General features: G+C 40.6%; 1 protein-coding gene across 1 annotated transcript in view; it reads left to right on the top strand.

The window, feature by feature from the left end:
* The window catches only part of rapgefl1 (Rap guanine nucleotide exchange factor (GEF)-like 1), a 47,839-nt gene that overhangs the window by 18,281 nt on the left and 13,282 nt on the right, over nt 1–16,276 (top strand). The window contains exons 3-13 of the mRNA XM_020613203.1: nt 2,606–2,684; nt 7,181–7,391; nt 8,494–8,591; nt 8,948–9,060; nt 9,912–10,079; nt 10,540–10,637; nt 10,983–11,105; nt 11,642–11,820; nt 13,164–13,254; nt 14,072–14,122; nt 14,973–15,060. Of these exons, the coding sequence (XP_020468859.1) occupies nt 2,606–2,684; nt 7,181–7,391; nt 8,494–8,591; nt 8,948–9,060; nt 9,912–10,079; nt 10,540–10,637; nt 10,983–11,105; nt 11,642–11,820; nt 13,164–13,254; nt 14,072–14,122; nt 14,973–15,060 (1,299 nt within the window). The remainder of the gene's footprint in view (nt 1–2,605; nt 2,685–7,180; nt 7,392–8,493; nt 8,592–8,947; nt 9,061–9,911; nt 10,080–10,539; nt 10,638–10,982; nt 11,106–11,641; nt 11,821–13,163; nt 13,255–14,071; nt 14,123–14,972; nt 15,061–16,276) is intronic.

Raw genomic sequence — 16,276 nt, 5'->3', positions numbered from 1 at the left:
GCCTGCTGAGGTATTTAGCTTCTTTCTTTCAATTCAAAATGTATTTTAATTATTTGTGTAAATAGTTTTTTGTATCAAGTGAAGATTTTTGTGTCTTTGAGCATATTGCTGATGTATGTCTCTGTCTTCCTTTGGTGATTAAACCTGCGTTTTGCTCTGTTTCTTCTCTCTTTCAGTCTTCCTCTGTCGTCCTCTCTCTGAGAGTGTAGGCACTCTTTACATCCCATTTGGATTCAGTCGGTTTCTCTCCTTTGCCTCCCACGTTCACACACTGTCACTCCATGTCCTCCCTCCATGTTCACGCCATCTTTTCTCACTGCATATTTCTGCTGATTGTTCCTCGAATGATTTCTACTGCAAATTCATTAATATATGCACAACCTCCACGTTGTTGCAGCTGTGATTTTTGTGTTTGATTATAAATATGACACATATACACAATTTAGTTGTTGGGACATTGAACAGAGTTGTCCTAAATGAATCAAGTCAGTATCAGTCAAATTACATTCTATATTTTTCTGCTGGTCAACAATCCCATGAGCAGAGCCAAACACATGATGAAAATAAGTGACAAAAACAACACCCTCCAATGTGTGTGTTTGAGATTTTGTCAGGGTCCCTGCTGTTATTTGATGATGTGACGGCCATTACACAGTTTGTAGACCTAGATGGATGCATATTAGGGTCAGAAGTTTTCCCATGATTTTAAAAATGTTACTTTCAGTGACTGTATTGTGTTTTTCCCCCCTGACATTCCCATCTTAAATGAAGTTAGTTTTTTTTAACAATAATAATGGATCAAATCAATCACAAATATCCTGTTTATTTTAATCTTACTGCAGTAATCTTATTTCAGTCTTATTATTTTACTGATTATTTGGTATCTTTAATTTAAAGCAAATATAAAATTGGAGCAGCCCCTCAGACAGATATTAACTGTCTTCAAATCTTCTCTGCATATAGACAGAAATCCTGCAGCAGCAGTGGGACAGTTCAGCCTGAGGGGAAGGCCACTGTGTCAGGACGTGGACAAAAGCTAAATAACTGAGATCTTGTTTGTTCTTTCTGACACCTTCGTAATACGGGTTGTAATGAACCCTAGAGCCTCTTGGACTTCATTGTCAGAATGATAAATTCTTTTAACCCACAACAGCACCAATAGAATAATTATGATGAATCCAAGGTAGTATTGATTATATGACCAGTCAATCAACCCCATGATCAGTAGGACTAATATCACTTGACTATCAATACTCTTATTAATCACAGACACACACATAAACACACTTTTGTATCATGTTCATGTTTCTCCTGTGTGTTTTATTCGCTTCACTGTTTCCTCTCTCACATTTCCCTCTTCATCCTCTTGCTGTCGGCAACGTGGTGTCTCTATGGTAACCGCCTGCAGAGAGGCGGACCCCAATAGGACACGCCCACTGCAGCATGCATCACACACATATACACACACACACACACACAAGCAGAGCAGCAGTATATTTTAGTAAATGTGACCACCGGTTTTGTCTGAGTCGTGCTGTTTCAGCATCATAAATTACAGTCGTTTACTGCAGCAGCCACTCATTACAGTGCATGTTACACGGGCTGCTTCAGCTCAGTGAAACTGGTTTGATCTCCGCTGAATAGACCCGACACCAGTGTGTCTCTCTGCATGTTTGGATCTTTCTTTATAACACATTAATACTGTGTATCTTTATTTGTTTTGTAAAATCTCTGCCTCTGGTTTTGCAAATCTGGATAAATATGTCTGTATGGCTTGCATTGTGTGTGTGTGTGTTTTAGGGCTGATTTCAGAAAAATAAGTTTTTGACAAAAACAACAAAAGATATTGTTTTTGTAACTGAGTTGAATTGTTTTTTTTTTCACACTTATTTACCAGTTTGTGCTTGTTTTCTAATTTTAAAAGTATTTAAATGTCTCTGCAAATCCTGAAGTGAACTCACTCGACTTATTGGCACCCAGTTTTTTTTTTTTTTTTTTTTTTTTTTGAAACGCCATAAGACTTTAAAATTTTGTAATTTGTTTGACAGCAACATTTGGAAAAGCCTCATGTCAGAGTTGTTGGAAAGCCTTGTTTCTCTCCTGATGGAGCTGTGCTACTTCCAGTCTCTGCGCTAAGCTAGAATAAACACATTGTGGATGCACATAAGCTGAGACATCATCTCAAGCCAGTTCAAAGGAAACTCTAATTTCTAAGATAAAACTGAGACAGAGCAGCAGCAGTTTCTGTGCAATATGTTGTGATGTGTCTGTGTGTATTCCATGTATTCAAATGTGTGGAGTGGCATCTGATTGGCTGTATCCATATATTTGATGTTTGTGTGCAGTTCTCTATGCACTCTCTATATCTTCAGTTAATCTCTAAACGCAAGTCAGTTTGTAAATAGGCAGATGAATATTTTTGCTGAATTTTTCATGTGATGCATCATAGTACAGGTTCTTCCATCCCTCCTCAATGCATTGTTTCTTAGAGACAGATCTTTGTTTGTTTGTTCCCGTTTCTGTCTGGGAGGTTGCGCATGTTCCAGGCCACGTTTATGAACAGTCTGTAGAGCTAACCGCTTTCTGTTTGTCTGTCTTTGTGTAGAAACCGTGCTGGATGACTTCATGTTGACGCATCCCATCTTCCTGACGGCCGACAGGTTCCAGCAAGTTCTGCTTCAGCAGTATCCTTGACACGCACACACACACACACACACACACACACACACACACTATGGATGCAGTGATGCCACTTTTTTTTCTCACTCAAGTATGAGTACTTACATTTGAGTACTCGTAGATACTGAGTACCGATACATGTACTTAATAATAATGTGGTTTCTACTTTAGAGACGGTTTTTATTTCATGAGATTTACTTTCTGATTGTCAGTCAGTAAAATAAAACAGGAGGCAGGGCTAATTACCTTTAAACTTTTTGTGATAGCACTGAAAAAAATATTTTGGAGGGTAGTGTATGTATGTATAGATATATATATATATATATAAAACCCATGCATATATTTTAAAACTGACTTAAGTAAATTAGCAAATAAAATATATAATAATGGTTAAATTTTAGCTACACTACGTATTTGTTAACAGTAACCACTGTAACTTAAAGAAAAACATAAAATACACTCAAAAACTGCTGGAAATGTGTCCGTAGGTTCTGGGGAGCGGTCAGGCTGGTTGTCCGTACCCACTGAACCAAATGTAACTACTGGTTGTGACCAAGTAGCGTTTGATTTTCTGTTAATGTCAGAAGAAGTTTTGAATTCACCTCATTGTGTGCTCTGAACCGTGCGTCTCTACTTTCTGAATTAGACATAGCATAAACATTTTTCATCTTCCAAATAGATAAACTGGGCCGAAAATATTGTAGCGTGTTGGGGTTGGGGTCGTCTGGTGAGGTTTCCCAGCATGGCCTGATGGTTAGAGACTGTGCTGTTCCAGAGGTACTGTTTGAGTTCACATGGATCTGTTGCATGCCTGTTAGTACTGTATGTGTGTTATAGCAAGTGCCTGTTATGGAGTTCACCCTGTCCAGTGTTGCTTAGCCTTGTGTAGCTGTGTGCCTGTCACCCAGAGTGTGGTTGCCCTTGCCTTCGCTACAGTGTGTAGCGAAGTGGGATTTTTATATTGTTAGTTTGTTTTTATTAGAATAGTGAGTTGCATCAGTAGATGGGGATTCTAGGTCCAGGTCATTTCAGAAATAACAGATGAAAAGCTCTGTCTGTACAGATAAATATGTTTTGAGCAGCTGACTCTATTACAGTTTGTTGACGGTGAGTTGGGAAAAATGCAAATAAATCTGTGTTTTCTTTTCTCTGCTGCGACAGAGTGATAGTCAGCCACTGTTAATAGTCACCCACACAGAGAGTGAGATAAAGAGCAGAGAGCTCGGGGGAGGAGAAGGAGGGATGAGAGGAAGTAGAGCAGAGGGGGATGTGGGTGGAAGACAAGTGGGAGGGATGGATGGTGAGAAATACACGTTTTCATCTTCCTCTGCTGGTTTTGCTTCTCAGAGAAAAAGCTAAATACAGAGATCAACTACGGTCTTTTTTTTTAAAGAAGCAGATAAATATCATGACCATGACTCGTTCAGTCTCGTATTCACTGATCCTCCTAAGATGTTTTCACAGATTTTTTTTTAATGAAACTCCTTCATGTAATGATAGTATTGCAGACTTTATGTTTCAAATATTGATCTTCAATAACACCACCAGTGGAAGTTCATAGTATAGGTGACATAGGCAGTTGCTGAATGTGGGGTACTCCCTTCATAATCCTCCTTCTAATACTGTCAGTTATAAACACACAGACATCATACATGTACTGCCTGGTTAGCTTTGATCTCCTCACAGGAAAACATTCATACGTGAGCTCCGAAATTGTATCAGGAATAGTAAATGGAGAACCCAGATGCAGACCGGACTGACTGAATTTGCAGTTTAGGTCAGGATTTAGTGATTCTTCAAATGACATGTAATCAGAGGAGTAACTATACAGGAGCCTGAATGAGTGAACTGGTAGCACAGAAATACAGGAACCAACTGGTTTCACAAAGATGACATAACAACACTGAACAGGTAATAACTTCACAAGCAGTCGGCAAAATAAACAGGAACCCTCGGGTAGGTACTTTCTTAGTGACACGCAAATTTGAAGGTGATTGTCAGGTAATGCACTATCTCACAGGAACATACTGGTTCCAGGTAGGAGTCTACTGAGGTAGCTCTCTGCAGAAACACGGTAGCAGCTTTGGCACTTAGACGTACATTTTCCTTGTTTGTACACACAGAGGATTGGAGGTAAGTATATCACTCATAATGATACTCATGAGGTTCAGTTTTACAATGAACACTGCATGATGACAGGTCTGGAAAGAGAACAGAGGCGTGTCCAGGGCTAAAACAATTCAGAACCCGATTTGTAACGATAGGGCAAACAGAGTTGACAGAGACCGGACAAATAACCAAGTCAGTGAGGCAAACAGTTCGTGCACAGAGTATCCAAACAGGGAGCAAGCAGAACTGGTGTCCAGGACAGGAGCGGGTCTGGAACAGGTCAGGGAAAGGAAAAGCAGAGTTGCAACAGGACAGATGAATTGGCCTTGAAGTGCAGCCACTGTAACGAGTTCAGGCAATATGGCAAGGACTGAATGCTGGGAACAGGCTTAAATACCGGTTTATACCATTATACTGATGGGAAACAGGTGTGTGTAGTCAGGGCTGGCTGGGGCAGGTAAAGGTGGCACCGAGGGCAGATAGGGAAGTTGTTCCAAAATAAGAGCCTGAATCAGGAAGCACAGGGAAATCATGACAGATTATAGTGGGGAGGAAAAGAAGCTCCTTATAACTCCTGAGTTTGTTGGAGAATCATCATGATTTTAAGTTTTCTTCAGTATCAAAGTAAAGCAGTGATAGTAATCTGTACTTCAGGGATGTTTTAAAAACAAACTGATAATTTGGCATTTTGGCATTTGCAGAATACCAAAATGTAAACAAATATAGTATGAAAAACGATCATAACACTAGTTTCAAATTAAGCTACTGTTGAACTAATTTCAACTCTAAGCATTAAATGTCCTGCTTACATCCTCAGGACTGTAGTTTCTAAACCTGAAAAACAAGGGCAGTATTAAACCAGTGCATATTAACCTTTTTGTTTGTGCCATCTTTTTATTTTTTACCATTGCTAAGATTCAAAATGTGTCATGAACAGAGTTTGAAAGGAATTAAGTAAATGTACTCACTGTCCTTAATATAAGTACAGTTTTAAGGTATCTCTACTTGAGTATTTTCATTTTCTAGTACTTTGTACTTCAGCCTCACTACATTTTAGAGAAAAATATTGAACTTTTTACTCACTAAATTTCAGAATGATATGAATTAAACAAAACACAGTAAGACTTTATTGATCCCTGGTGGGGAATTCACAAGCTACCCAGCAGTATGTGAAGTACGTAAGTATATAAGGTAGTTCACGTTAGTTCCACCTTTACCAGCTGCGACATTAAATATGATGTACACAATAATAATCAATAATTATAGTCCAATAATATGGTGTACATTCATGTGTAATGTACTATTCTGCAGAATGAGTACTTTTACTGTTAGTACTTTTGAGTAGTTTTGATACTAATATGTTTAGTTAAGTAACATTTTCAATGCAGGACTCTTACTTGTAACAGAGTATTTTCATGCTGTGGTATTGCTATTTTTAATTAAGTAAGCAATCTGAGTACTTTGTCCACCACCGGTCATCCACATGGTTCTTATGTTCCTAGAAGACTCTCCTCTCAGTTCATTTATACATCAATTAATATCAAGTGATATATGGGTCATTATGGCGCCATCTCTGACTCTGGTTACAGCGTCTCATTAGAGCTGCTGCTCCCTGCGTCTGAAACAGCCAACTCAAAGCTGGTTAAAGGTGAATTTATAAATAGTTTTTAAAATTGAATTTATGTAGATAAATTAGATATTAGTGATTTGATTAAAAGACTTGATTTGTTAAAGACGGGACAGTGACAGAGTTTAAGGACAGAATTCTTTCTGCATGTGGCACAGATTGTAAAGTCCTTTGAGGCAAATTGTTGTGCTGTGTGAATGAAATGGAATCAAATTAGGATATTCAGGCCAGGATTAAATGCTCAAAAGCAGATATTAAAGAGAGAAGAAAGAAAATGCAATAGCAATAATATAAGTCACTAGCTCTCTCAAAACTCGTTATGTAGTGTTTTTTGTTTTATTTTACAGTTTCAATCGTCTTAATTTGAACATTTAAATTTAAGGTTTTCTGTCTTCCACTTGCTTTACACTTTGAAACCACTGTTTAATAATACCCATTTGTTAGGACCGTATTTAATTATCGTTTTCCTTTTTTATGTTCACATTTAGTTGTGACCTAATTATCCAGAGCACTAAAGTAATTATTTATTTATCCTTTTTTTAACTAGGTGAAGCCTCATTGAGATTGACATCTCTTTTTCAAGAGTAATAATATGTTTTAAAGTTTCCCATTTCATTTTAATCGTGGATAAACCGACCCTCTGTATCCCTGTGTCAGCAGAGCAGTGTTTAAAGCAAAGACAAAGATAATCTGCTGATGTGACAAACACTAAGACACAGTCTGCTGTTTGAACTCCAGTTTCCTCCTTGACTCAAACCTTCCCAGATTCTCTCTGAAGACGGAGGGGAAGGAGGCGGAGGGGGAGGCAGAGGGGGAGAGGAAAGAGGGGGCAGGAGGCGAGAGGGATGGAGAGAGAGGGGAGATGTTGGATGGAGCAGAGAGGAAGCAGGCGGTGCTGAACGTGGCGTTTCGGTACCTGGACACCTACAGAGAGCAGCTGCAGGAGGAGGGAGAGCGCAGCAACAGCTTCCCCAAGGTAACACACACACACACACACACACACCATAACACACTCATACATTAATACATAATATAGAAAATACAACACACTGAACTTGACATACATTAAATACAGAAACTCACTCAATGCAACACACACATAACACATACATACAGCATTCACAACCTAACAAATAATCCACAATTCATTCACGTAAAGCACAACACACTGAACTTGACATACATTAAACACAGAAACTCACTCAATGTAACACGCACATAAACCCACAACCCGCCCACACAACCTAACCTTAACATCCCGCTAGCTGTTTTGTATGTTTTAAAAGTAAATTTAAAGCCTGTTGTTTATAGCATCTGGAAACCCATTTCTACCAGGAAGATTAAAAAATGGGTCAAAGGTCATGATGAATCAAGGAGTACAAAGTTATGAGATTGTCAAAATTCTGATTTACTTAAATAATGAGATCATGAGTTAGAGGTTTGAGTTAGTGTGGCATAATTTTTGACTTTTCTAGTTTTGCTTTTATTACCTAGTACTAGTATTAATAGTAGTAGTTTTAGTATTAATAGCTCAGGAGGTAGAATGGATCATCTCCTAACCGAAAGATTTCTGGCTTCTCCAGTCCACATGTCAAAGTGTCCTTGAGCAAGACACTGAACCCCAGGTTGCTCCCACTGATGACACCAGTGTGTGAATATGTGAGCTTGGGAGTGTGAATTGGTGAATACTGTGAAACCGCTTTGAGTGTGCTGCAATGCATAGAAAGTTTTAGTCTGATTCACCACTGAGTTCCTGACACCGAGTAGCCTGATAACTCACTCCACACATGTTATTACAGTCTGTGTGTTTCAGTTACAAAGCAGATCCTGACAGACAGGAACCTGAGTGGAAAAGGTCACGGTCTGATGAGAGAAACGAGACAGAGAGCGAAAGAAAACCAGCAGGACTTCCCTTTAACTGTCTCCACAGTTTTGTTAGATGCGCACAATAATAACACTTAATAATACAAACATTGGGTAGCACCTGTGCAGGGTGGGTACTGTTGTTTTTGGCATCTGGTTGATCTGTGCTGTCATATCATGCGCGTGCGTGTGTGTGTGTGTGTGTGTGTGTGTAGGAGCTGTACCTGTGTGCAGTTCAGGAGCTGAGTCGGTATCCTGAGCTGGTGGAGGACGTCCTTAAACTGCAGAGATGGACTGAGATCTTGCACTGCCCGTGAGACAAACACACACAGAGTAGTACACAGGGAAAACACACAGATAACACACACACACACACAGCCTTGTTGCTCATTTATTTCTGTTGGTCACTTTAAGTCAAACCTGTCACAAATGTTTCACATGAAATATACGTATAATACAGTTTATTTATCACGTTATTGTGTATGTATTATTATGAAAAATGCTATATATCATTCTTTAAAATGTTTATAGTTGCTTTACTACTGAATAACAGTAATGAATTCAAAGCTAATAGCTAACATTTAAACTACTCCTAGTGATAATAATTATTATTGTAGGACCACTGCAGGGTGTGAAACAACCAGTAAATCAGTTTGTGTGTGTTTGCAGGTCGGATGAGGAGAAGGAGAGCAGGAAGAAGCAGGTTCGTCCTCTGTTCAGACACTTCAGACGCATCGACGCCTGTCTGCAGCCCAGAGAGGCCTTCAGAGGCTCCGACGAGAGTATGACACAAACAGAAACACACCGGCACAGACACAAATATAAAATCCCCTACTACACTGTGTAATCATACTGGCAGTCGACATGCAAACACACCTGTGGTCTGTGGTTAGGATATATACAAATCACAAACTGACTGACACACCCAGGACACACACACATGCACTTTTCATCTTTTAAATAGCATCAGAAGACAAAGAAGGGTTTGAGCTAGCTTTGAACAGTGACTTAAAGCAGGGGAAACTGCTAGTACCAATCCAGTGAAAGAGAAAAAACACCTTCCAAGAATTCCAGATCTGACTGATTTACAGGAGGTGTTTCTTAGGCAGCGGCAGAGTTCTTGTTCAACAGCAGCTCGGCTCAACTCTGATGATTCCACTTCAACAGATATCAGTAAATGCAGAGTCCCTGAAGTCCACAGAGGTAGTGATGTTAAACTGCAATAAAATGATGAAGCATCCGGTCACCTACAGACAAACTAATGTGGCAGCAACAAATATTAGATTTAATCTCTGAGGCCAAATTTTATCTTCCATTTTTAATTATTCTCTTATTCAGTAATCAAATAATTTATCAAGCGCAACAGAGTCTTTGGAGCTGTAAAGGGTTGCAGGGCTAAAACTGCTCTCATCAGGCTGATGACCATGAACAGTGACTGAAAACTCAGCTCAACCTATATAAGTTCGTTTTCCATTTCTCACCTGAAAAACTATCACAACTTAAAGGTGCAGTGCAACTAAAGGGCCAAAATAGCTGCCTCTGTTAAAATCTTTTTAAAAAGTGCAAAATTCTATTTGAAAATATTTCTGATTTTACCACAAACCATCGTCTGTTTGTCTGTGTCTGTCTCCAGTCTTCTGCAGGGTCTACACTCCAGATCATTCGTACGTCACCATCAGGAGCCGTCTGTCCTGCCGGGTCGGGGAGATTCTGGCTCTGGTCAGAGAGAAACTACAGTACAGTGAAGATCAGCCAGTTCTACCTGGAAACCTCATACTGGTAGCTGTGACATCAGCTGGAGGTCAGGAGACACACCAGCATAAACATGATGTTGCTTTCAGTCTTTGCGGTCTTGTTCTCTTGGTTCTTTTTGATTCATTTAATGGTTTCATTTCAAATTTGTGATTTGAAAGACTGAAATTTTTAATAAGCTGCAAGAAATGTTCATAGCAACAGAATTAAAGGATAGGACTGGCCATATTCTATATTTATTTTCTTGTCAATTAATCACATTTAAAGCCCAGTTAGTCCGTCACTGGAAACCAGATAAATTGATGATTATTCTTTTCTCGAACTCGTCTGGTATATAAAACAATGTAAACCACAAATATAGGAGTTTCTGCTTCTGTTGTAATGTGTTGCTGATACAAATGCAATACTTCCTCCATGTTTACCTCTTGTTTTGCTAATTTTATAAAACGTCCGTTTATACATTATTAACTCAACACATGCATGTATATCTAAATGTTTGTTGTGTCCAGAGAAGGCAGTGTTTCGTCCCAGCGATGAGGCCGTGTTCACCACACTGGGAGTCAACACTCACTTGTTCGCCTGTGAACCCTCCGAACTGGACTCACTTGTGAGGACCTGATTGGTTGATTAATTAATTGGTTATTTGACTGTGGAGCAGATGGGTCCAGCAAAATAACTTATTTAGCTTCTATGTTTATTACATTTTAAATGGTATCAAGTATTGATAGCAAAATCATTTAAACTTCAGTTTTTTTTTCTGCTTTGTAGGTTGAATGATGTAATTGGATTGAATGGATGATTGATAGATGGAACTGATTTAAAGAAAGGAATGTATCCCCATGAAAAGGAGATGTTTGAAATTAAAAAATGCTCCACTAACAGGTTGTCTGAATATTTGGTAAAAGCAAACTGTGTGTTATAATCTGATGATGCCTTTATCTGAACCCTCAAGCTTCCTCTTCCTGAGGAGATCCACTGGACGCCAGGCGACAGCAAACTCCACGACATGTCAGCAGAGGAGGTGGCCAATCAGCTGGTGGTGTTTGACTGGGAGCTGTTCAGCTGCGTGCATGAGGTTAGTCAGCAACGTGCTATAGTTCTGTACATTATCTAGTCACTGTATGTTACTCTGTGTATGACCCTGTTACGCACAGTGGCTCTGTGCATTACTCCACAACTCCATAAGTTATTCTGTGACTCCTAAAGGTGCAACATGGCCTCTGTACATTCCTCCTTTTTGGCCATGCAACGTTTGACATCTATCTCTAAAAAGTGTTTTATCCTCATTTGATAAACTTAAACTTTTGCCCAGTAATTGCAGGACCATATTATTTAGTATTTTTTAGCAAAAAAGTAAAGAGAAGTAAAATTTCAGCTTGAAATATTTCTTCAAGAAGTGTTGTTTTATGACTACAGGTCGGTAGTGGTCAAAGCAAAATGAATGAAAATAATATAAATGCCTGGTTCTTTTTGCACTTGAGGAAAATAAAGGCCATGCCAACTACAACTACTGTGGTTGAGTCTAAATGATGTAAATATTTACTAAAAACAGCCTGTTGCTGCTTATAAAAGTCAGCGTTTCCAGCTTTGTTCTTCGTCTGTCTCCTGCAGGTAGAGTTTGTGTGTTATGTGTTTCATGGAGAGCAGTCGCGCTGGCGTCCCCTCAACCTGGAGCTGGTGCTGCAGCGCTGCAGCGAGGTGCAACACTGGGTCGCCACAGAGATCCTGCAGTGTCAGTCGCTGCCAAAGAGGATCCAGCTGCTCCGCAAGTTTATCAAGATCGCAGCTCTGTGAGTCTCGAATGTAATTTATACATCACAACAATGATTTACAGAATCTCACATCGTTAAATCAGAAACACCTTGTGTTTGACACAAGTGTTTCAGAGGTTTGGGGAAGAAGGGTTATTTTCTGCCATGAAGGAACACTTGAACCCTTTGTTTAGCTTTTTGAAAAATGTTGCATTACCAAATTATGGAGAGCCATGGCTTTTTACTGTAACTCCGCACACTAGGGGTTGCACAGATTAGTCGACTAGTTGACTTCACCACGCACAGTCGACCTTTTCAACATGACATCGACTGGTTGCTCACAATGCGATTATCACTATCAACAGCCTTACTTCACATAGCAAAGGCTGTAATCAGACTTTCACCACTTAGCAGTGGCAACCTGCGCCTTGAAGAATTGACTGGAAAAGCTGGGTGTTATGTCAGTAAACTCCAAACCGTTTGTAATCCGCTGCTGTCATGCTTACGCAACTGTAAGTTGAGCAATCTGTCTTTGCTGACGAAACTGTCACCAAACGCAGTGTTCAAAGTCATTACCCATGAGAGTGGGAGCACAGTGGGAGCTGGCGGAACAGTAGCCCTGTCATCATCTCAGACTCATCTCCCAGAAACAGTTGTGACACAGCTGTGTGCTGCCCCTTAACAGATGCAGACAAACAAACTGAACACACATATTCAAAACCATCCACTTAGTCCCCACCCTTAAAGTCTTTCCTCATTCCTCGTAGTCAACGATGTTTGAAAACACTTACCATGAAGCTTACCATGGTGTCTTTTTCTCATTCTGGTATACCAAGCAGCAGTTTGCTCACTGCTGCCAACTGGTGGTGGTGATGGGGTGGGGTACCCAGCGACAGAACTCATAGCGTGACACAGGGCTATTGTTTTTAATGATGTCATAAGCAACTAGTCGACATCGGCCCAACTTTCATAACAGAAATATCAACTATAAGGAAAAAAAAAGGGAAGCCATGCAACCTCAACTGCACACTGCCAGCAAAAATGTCCTAGTGGTGATTTTTTACTGATTTACTTGTCCAAAAGTAGTCAAAACTGAATATACTAAGAAAAGAAATACTGAAATAAACCTCTGAAATATCTACTATAGTAGAATGTGTCCTTCCAGGTTCCTAAACTCCAAATTGCTAGAAAGATTACAGGATGTATCACCTTAGTGATGTAGCTACAGCCCTTATTGTGGCTCTGTCAGTAGATGTCCTGTCATGTCTGAATAAACCCATCAGGAACATCCAGGTAAAAGTCTGAATGACAAAAAAGCTTTGTGGTATTAGAGAGATTAGGCCAGAAATGTATGAACCAGTGCTCTGTTCCTTGTGTTTCAGCTGTAAGCAGCAGCAGGACCTGCTGTCGTTCCTCGCTGTGGTTCTGGGTCTGGACAACCCTGCTGTGAGCAGACTACGACTCACCTGGGAGGTACAACACACACCTGTCGCTTGCTTTCGTACAGCTTCAGCACATTTAAATCTCCAGTGAGGGGAAAAACACCTACAGTTTTGGCTGCAGCGTTTATTACAGCCACAGATGACAGATTTAGTAACAGTAGGGGGTGGCACCAGAGGAAGGATCAGGTTGAAATGTTTTTGTTGCTTCTTCAGTTTATTTAAAAGCACACACTGTGGCTTTGGCCCATTTTCACTAGGAAAAAAGAAAAGACTAAAGTTGAAATTGTGCAATGGTAAAGGTGGCATTTGACATTTTAGTATGTCAAAATGATTATTTATTATTGTGTAATTTCAATAAGAGATTCCGCTAACAGTTATCTTTATAACCACTTGGTTTGCTTATTATTTTCTGGATTAAACGACTAATCATTTATAATTCAAAGCAACACAGATTGGAGCCGGACAGGCACAGAAAGTTCACTAAGTCCTCGCTGCTGCTGCTCATAAAGCTGAACTGCTGTGGAGGTAGAATAATAACTAATATTTGACAGTGACTCAGATGAATGTGTCTACATGTTTATGAACTTCAGTCCTCTCTCACTTAGATTTTAGCCGTTACACAGTCAGAGCACTCTAGTTACAGAGATTTTAGTTTGGACAAACTCCCAAAGTAGGGCAACAAGAATAGGGTTGTGAAGTGATGACCTGATTTCCAATAGTGGAAGACATTTCCAGATCAGATCCCGAGCACTGACAGCAATTTATTATTATATTTTTATCTTCATTTTTTAAAAACTGTATGTAGTTTGTATTATAATGATCACTACTCTATGTGTGTATGTGTTCAGGGTCTTCCAGGGAAGTTCAGGAAGCAGTTTCAGCAGTTTGAGAGCATCGCGGTGAGTAAAAGTTGTGCTGTTTTATGGCAGCCTTCAGATCTGATGTGGTTTATCACTGAGGTGAAAATTTGATTGAACTGATTGCAATTACAAGACTTATCTTATTAACCTACGAACTCAGACAGATCACAGAATTTAATAGTGCTCTGTAGAGGTGTGACGAGATCTCGTGCCAGAAGATCTCAGGATACTAAAACGTGACGATATTTCTCGTCGAAGTAAAAGCTTGCATAACATAACAGAACCAGGCCAATACGATGAAGTGTGACCATAGGTTCACATTAGTCCGGCAAAAATGCAACTCCCTGCTGTGTTTTAATGCACGGGGCTGTGTCAGTCAGGGGGGTGAGGGGACGTGCGGGTAGTGTTGTAGGTGTGTACAATATGGCCATGTTGTGACGAGTCGACGTGAGTTGCTTCATTCATGTTTCCAGACCCAGAGTTTTCATTGTGTTTTAGTCAGCCATGCTGCTAACGTAGCCTACTCTACCTTAGCACCAATTCTACCACCAGTGTTTTGGCACTGACAGATAAAACACAGTTTAACATCCAGTACTAATGAAAATGCATGGCATTGGTTATGGTACGTTAACTGTGCCCCAGATTCAACAGTGAATAGCAGTGAATGCTCATGCTAACAAGGTAAACAAAAGTCTTCTTCCCGTGGGCGTACACGTCCCCATCATTCCCCCATACGTGATTGGTGAATGCAGCGCCTTTGCCGGCTGATGTCACTGTCTGATGTGGTGAAAGGTGAACCAGACCCAACTTTTTTGGTGTATCGTCACACACCCCTAGTGCTCTGGTGTTAGTCTGTATGACTGTCTCATCATATGTTTGTGTGTTCCAGGACCCCTCCAGGAACCATAAGTCCTACAGAGACCTGATCACCAGCCTGAGACCTCCACTGATCCCCTTCACACCTCTACTGCTCAAAGGTATAAAATGTGCAAGTCTAATAAATGGAAAGCATCACTGGCATGGCTCACATCCGTTTACATATAGTAGACAATGTAAAGAAAACCACTTGGAGCAGCTGTACGGCAATAATAAGAAGGCACCACTTGCAAGAGTGTCACATTATTTGTTAAAAGAATCACTGTAAATAACATAAAGCACTGCTGGTGAGCAGTGCCTTACCAACAGTATGCTACTGTATGTCTCTCCTGTTATTAAATGCCAACACTTATATAATCTCCGTCCATCAGTGCCTCTTCTGACAAGACAGAGCAGCTACAGTGAGGCTTTAGATGTAGGTTTGGATGTGGGATAGGAGAAAGCATGTGACTGGGTAAGAGACACCATTTCCATGTCACTGTACTAGGACCACCTTTCTTTGGTCTTATTTCAGCGTTGACACTTACTGCTGCCAAAGCTCACACATGTGAGCTGAAGTTCTCCAGAGAACTGTTTCTCACTGCTAGTGCTGGTGTTGTTGGGGAGACAGCAGAGGAAGCACAGAGATCATTTTTTCACATTGTGCAAAAAGCCAATGTGACTCATCACCAGGCCCCAGTTGAATTGGACTTTGAGATTCACACAAATATAATGCACAATATTGCATTTGTGTGCTCTTTACTAAGAAGCTATTTGTCCTCTTTTCAGTAGTTGGTGGTAGTTAAAGAAATAACCCTAGCTCTAAGCTCTTATGTGCAGGCTGAGGTATAACACAGAATAAAGGGTAATGCACACACCATGTAAATATCTTGTGTAGTAATCAGGTTGGACTCTGGGAACTAAACATCTCATCCATCCATCCATCCATCCATTTTCTTCCGCTTATCCGAGACCGGGTCGCGGGGGCAGCAGTCTAAGCAGAGATGCCCAGACCTCCCTTTCTCCAGACACTTCCTCCAACTCCTCCGGGGGAATGCTGAGGCGTTCCCAGGTCAGCCAAGAGACACAGTCCTTCCAGCGTGTCCTGGGTGTTCCCCGGGGCCGCCTCCCGGTGGGACATGCCCAGAACACCTCCCTAGGAAGTTGCCCAGGAGGCATCCGAAACAGATGCCCGAGCCACCTCAGCTGGCTCCTCTCAATGTGGAGGAGCAGCGGTTCTACTCTGAGCCCCTCCCGGGTGACAGAGCTCCTCACCCTATCTCTAAGGGTGCGCCCGGCCACCCTGCGGAGGAAGCTCATTTCGGCTGCCTGTTTCCG

Source organism: Monopterus albus, unplaced genomic scaffold (assembly GCF_001952655.1).
Source record: "Monopterus albus unplaced genomic scaffold, M_albus_1.0 scaffold131.1, whole genome shotgun sequence".
Classification (NCBI taxonomy): Eukaryota; Metazoa; Chordata; class Actinopteri; order Synbranchiformes; family Synbranchidae; genus Monopterus; species Monopterus albus.
The sequence above is the reverse complement of the archived record's forward strand: the minus strand, read 5'-3'. Positions and strand labels throughout refer to the sequence as shown.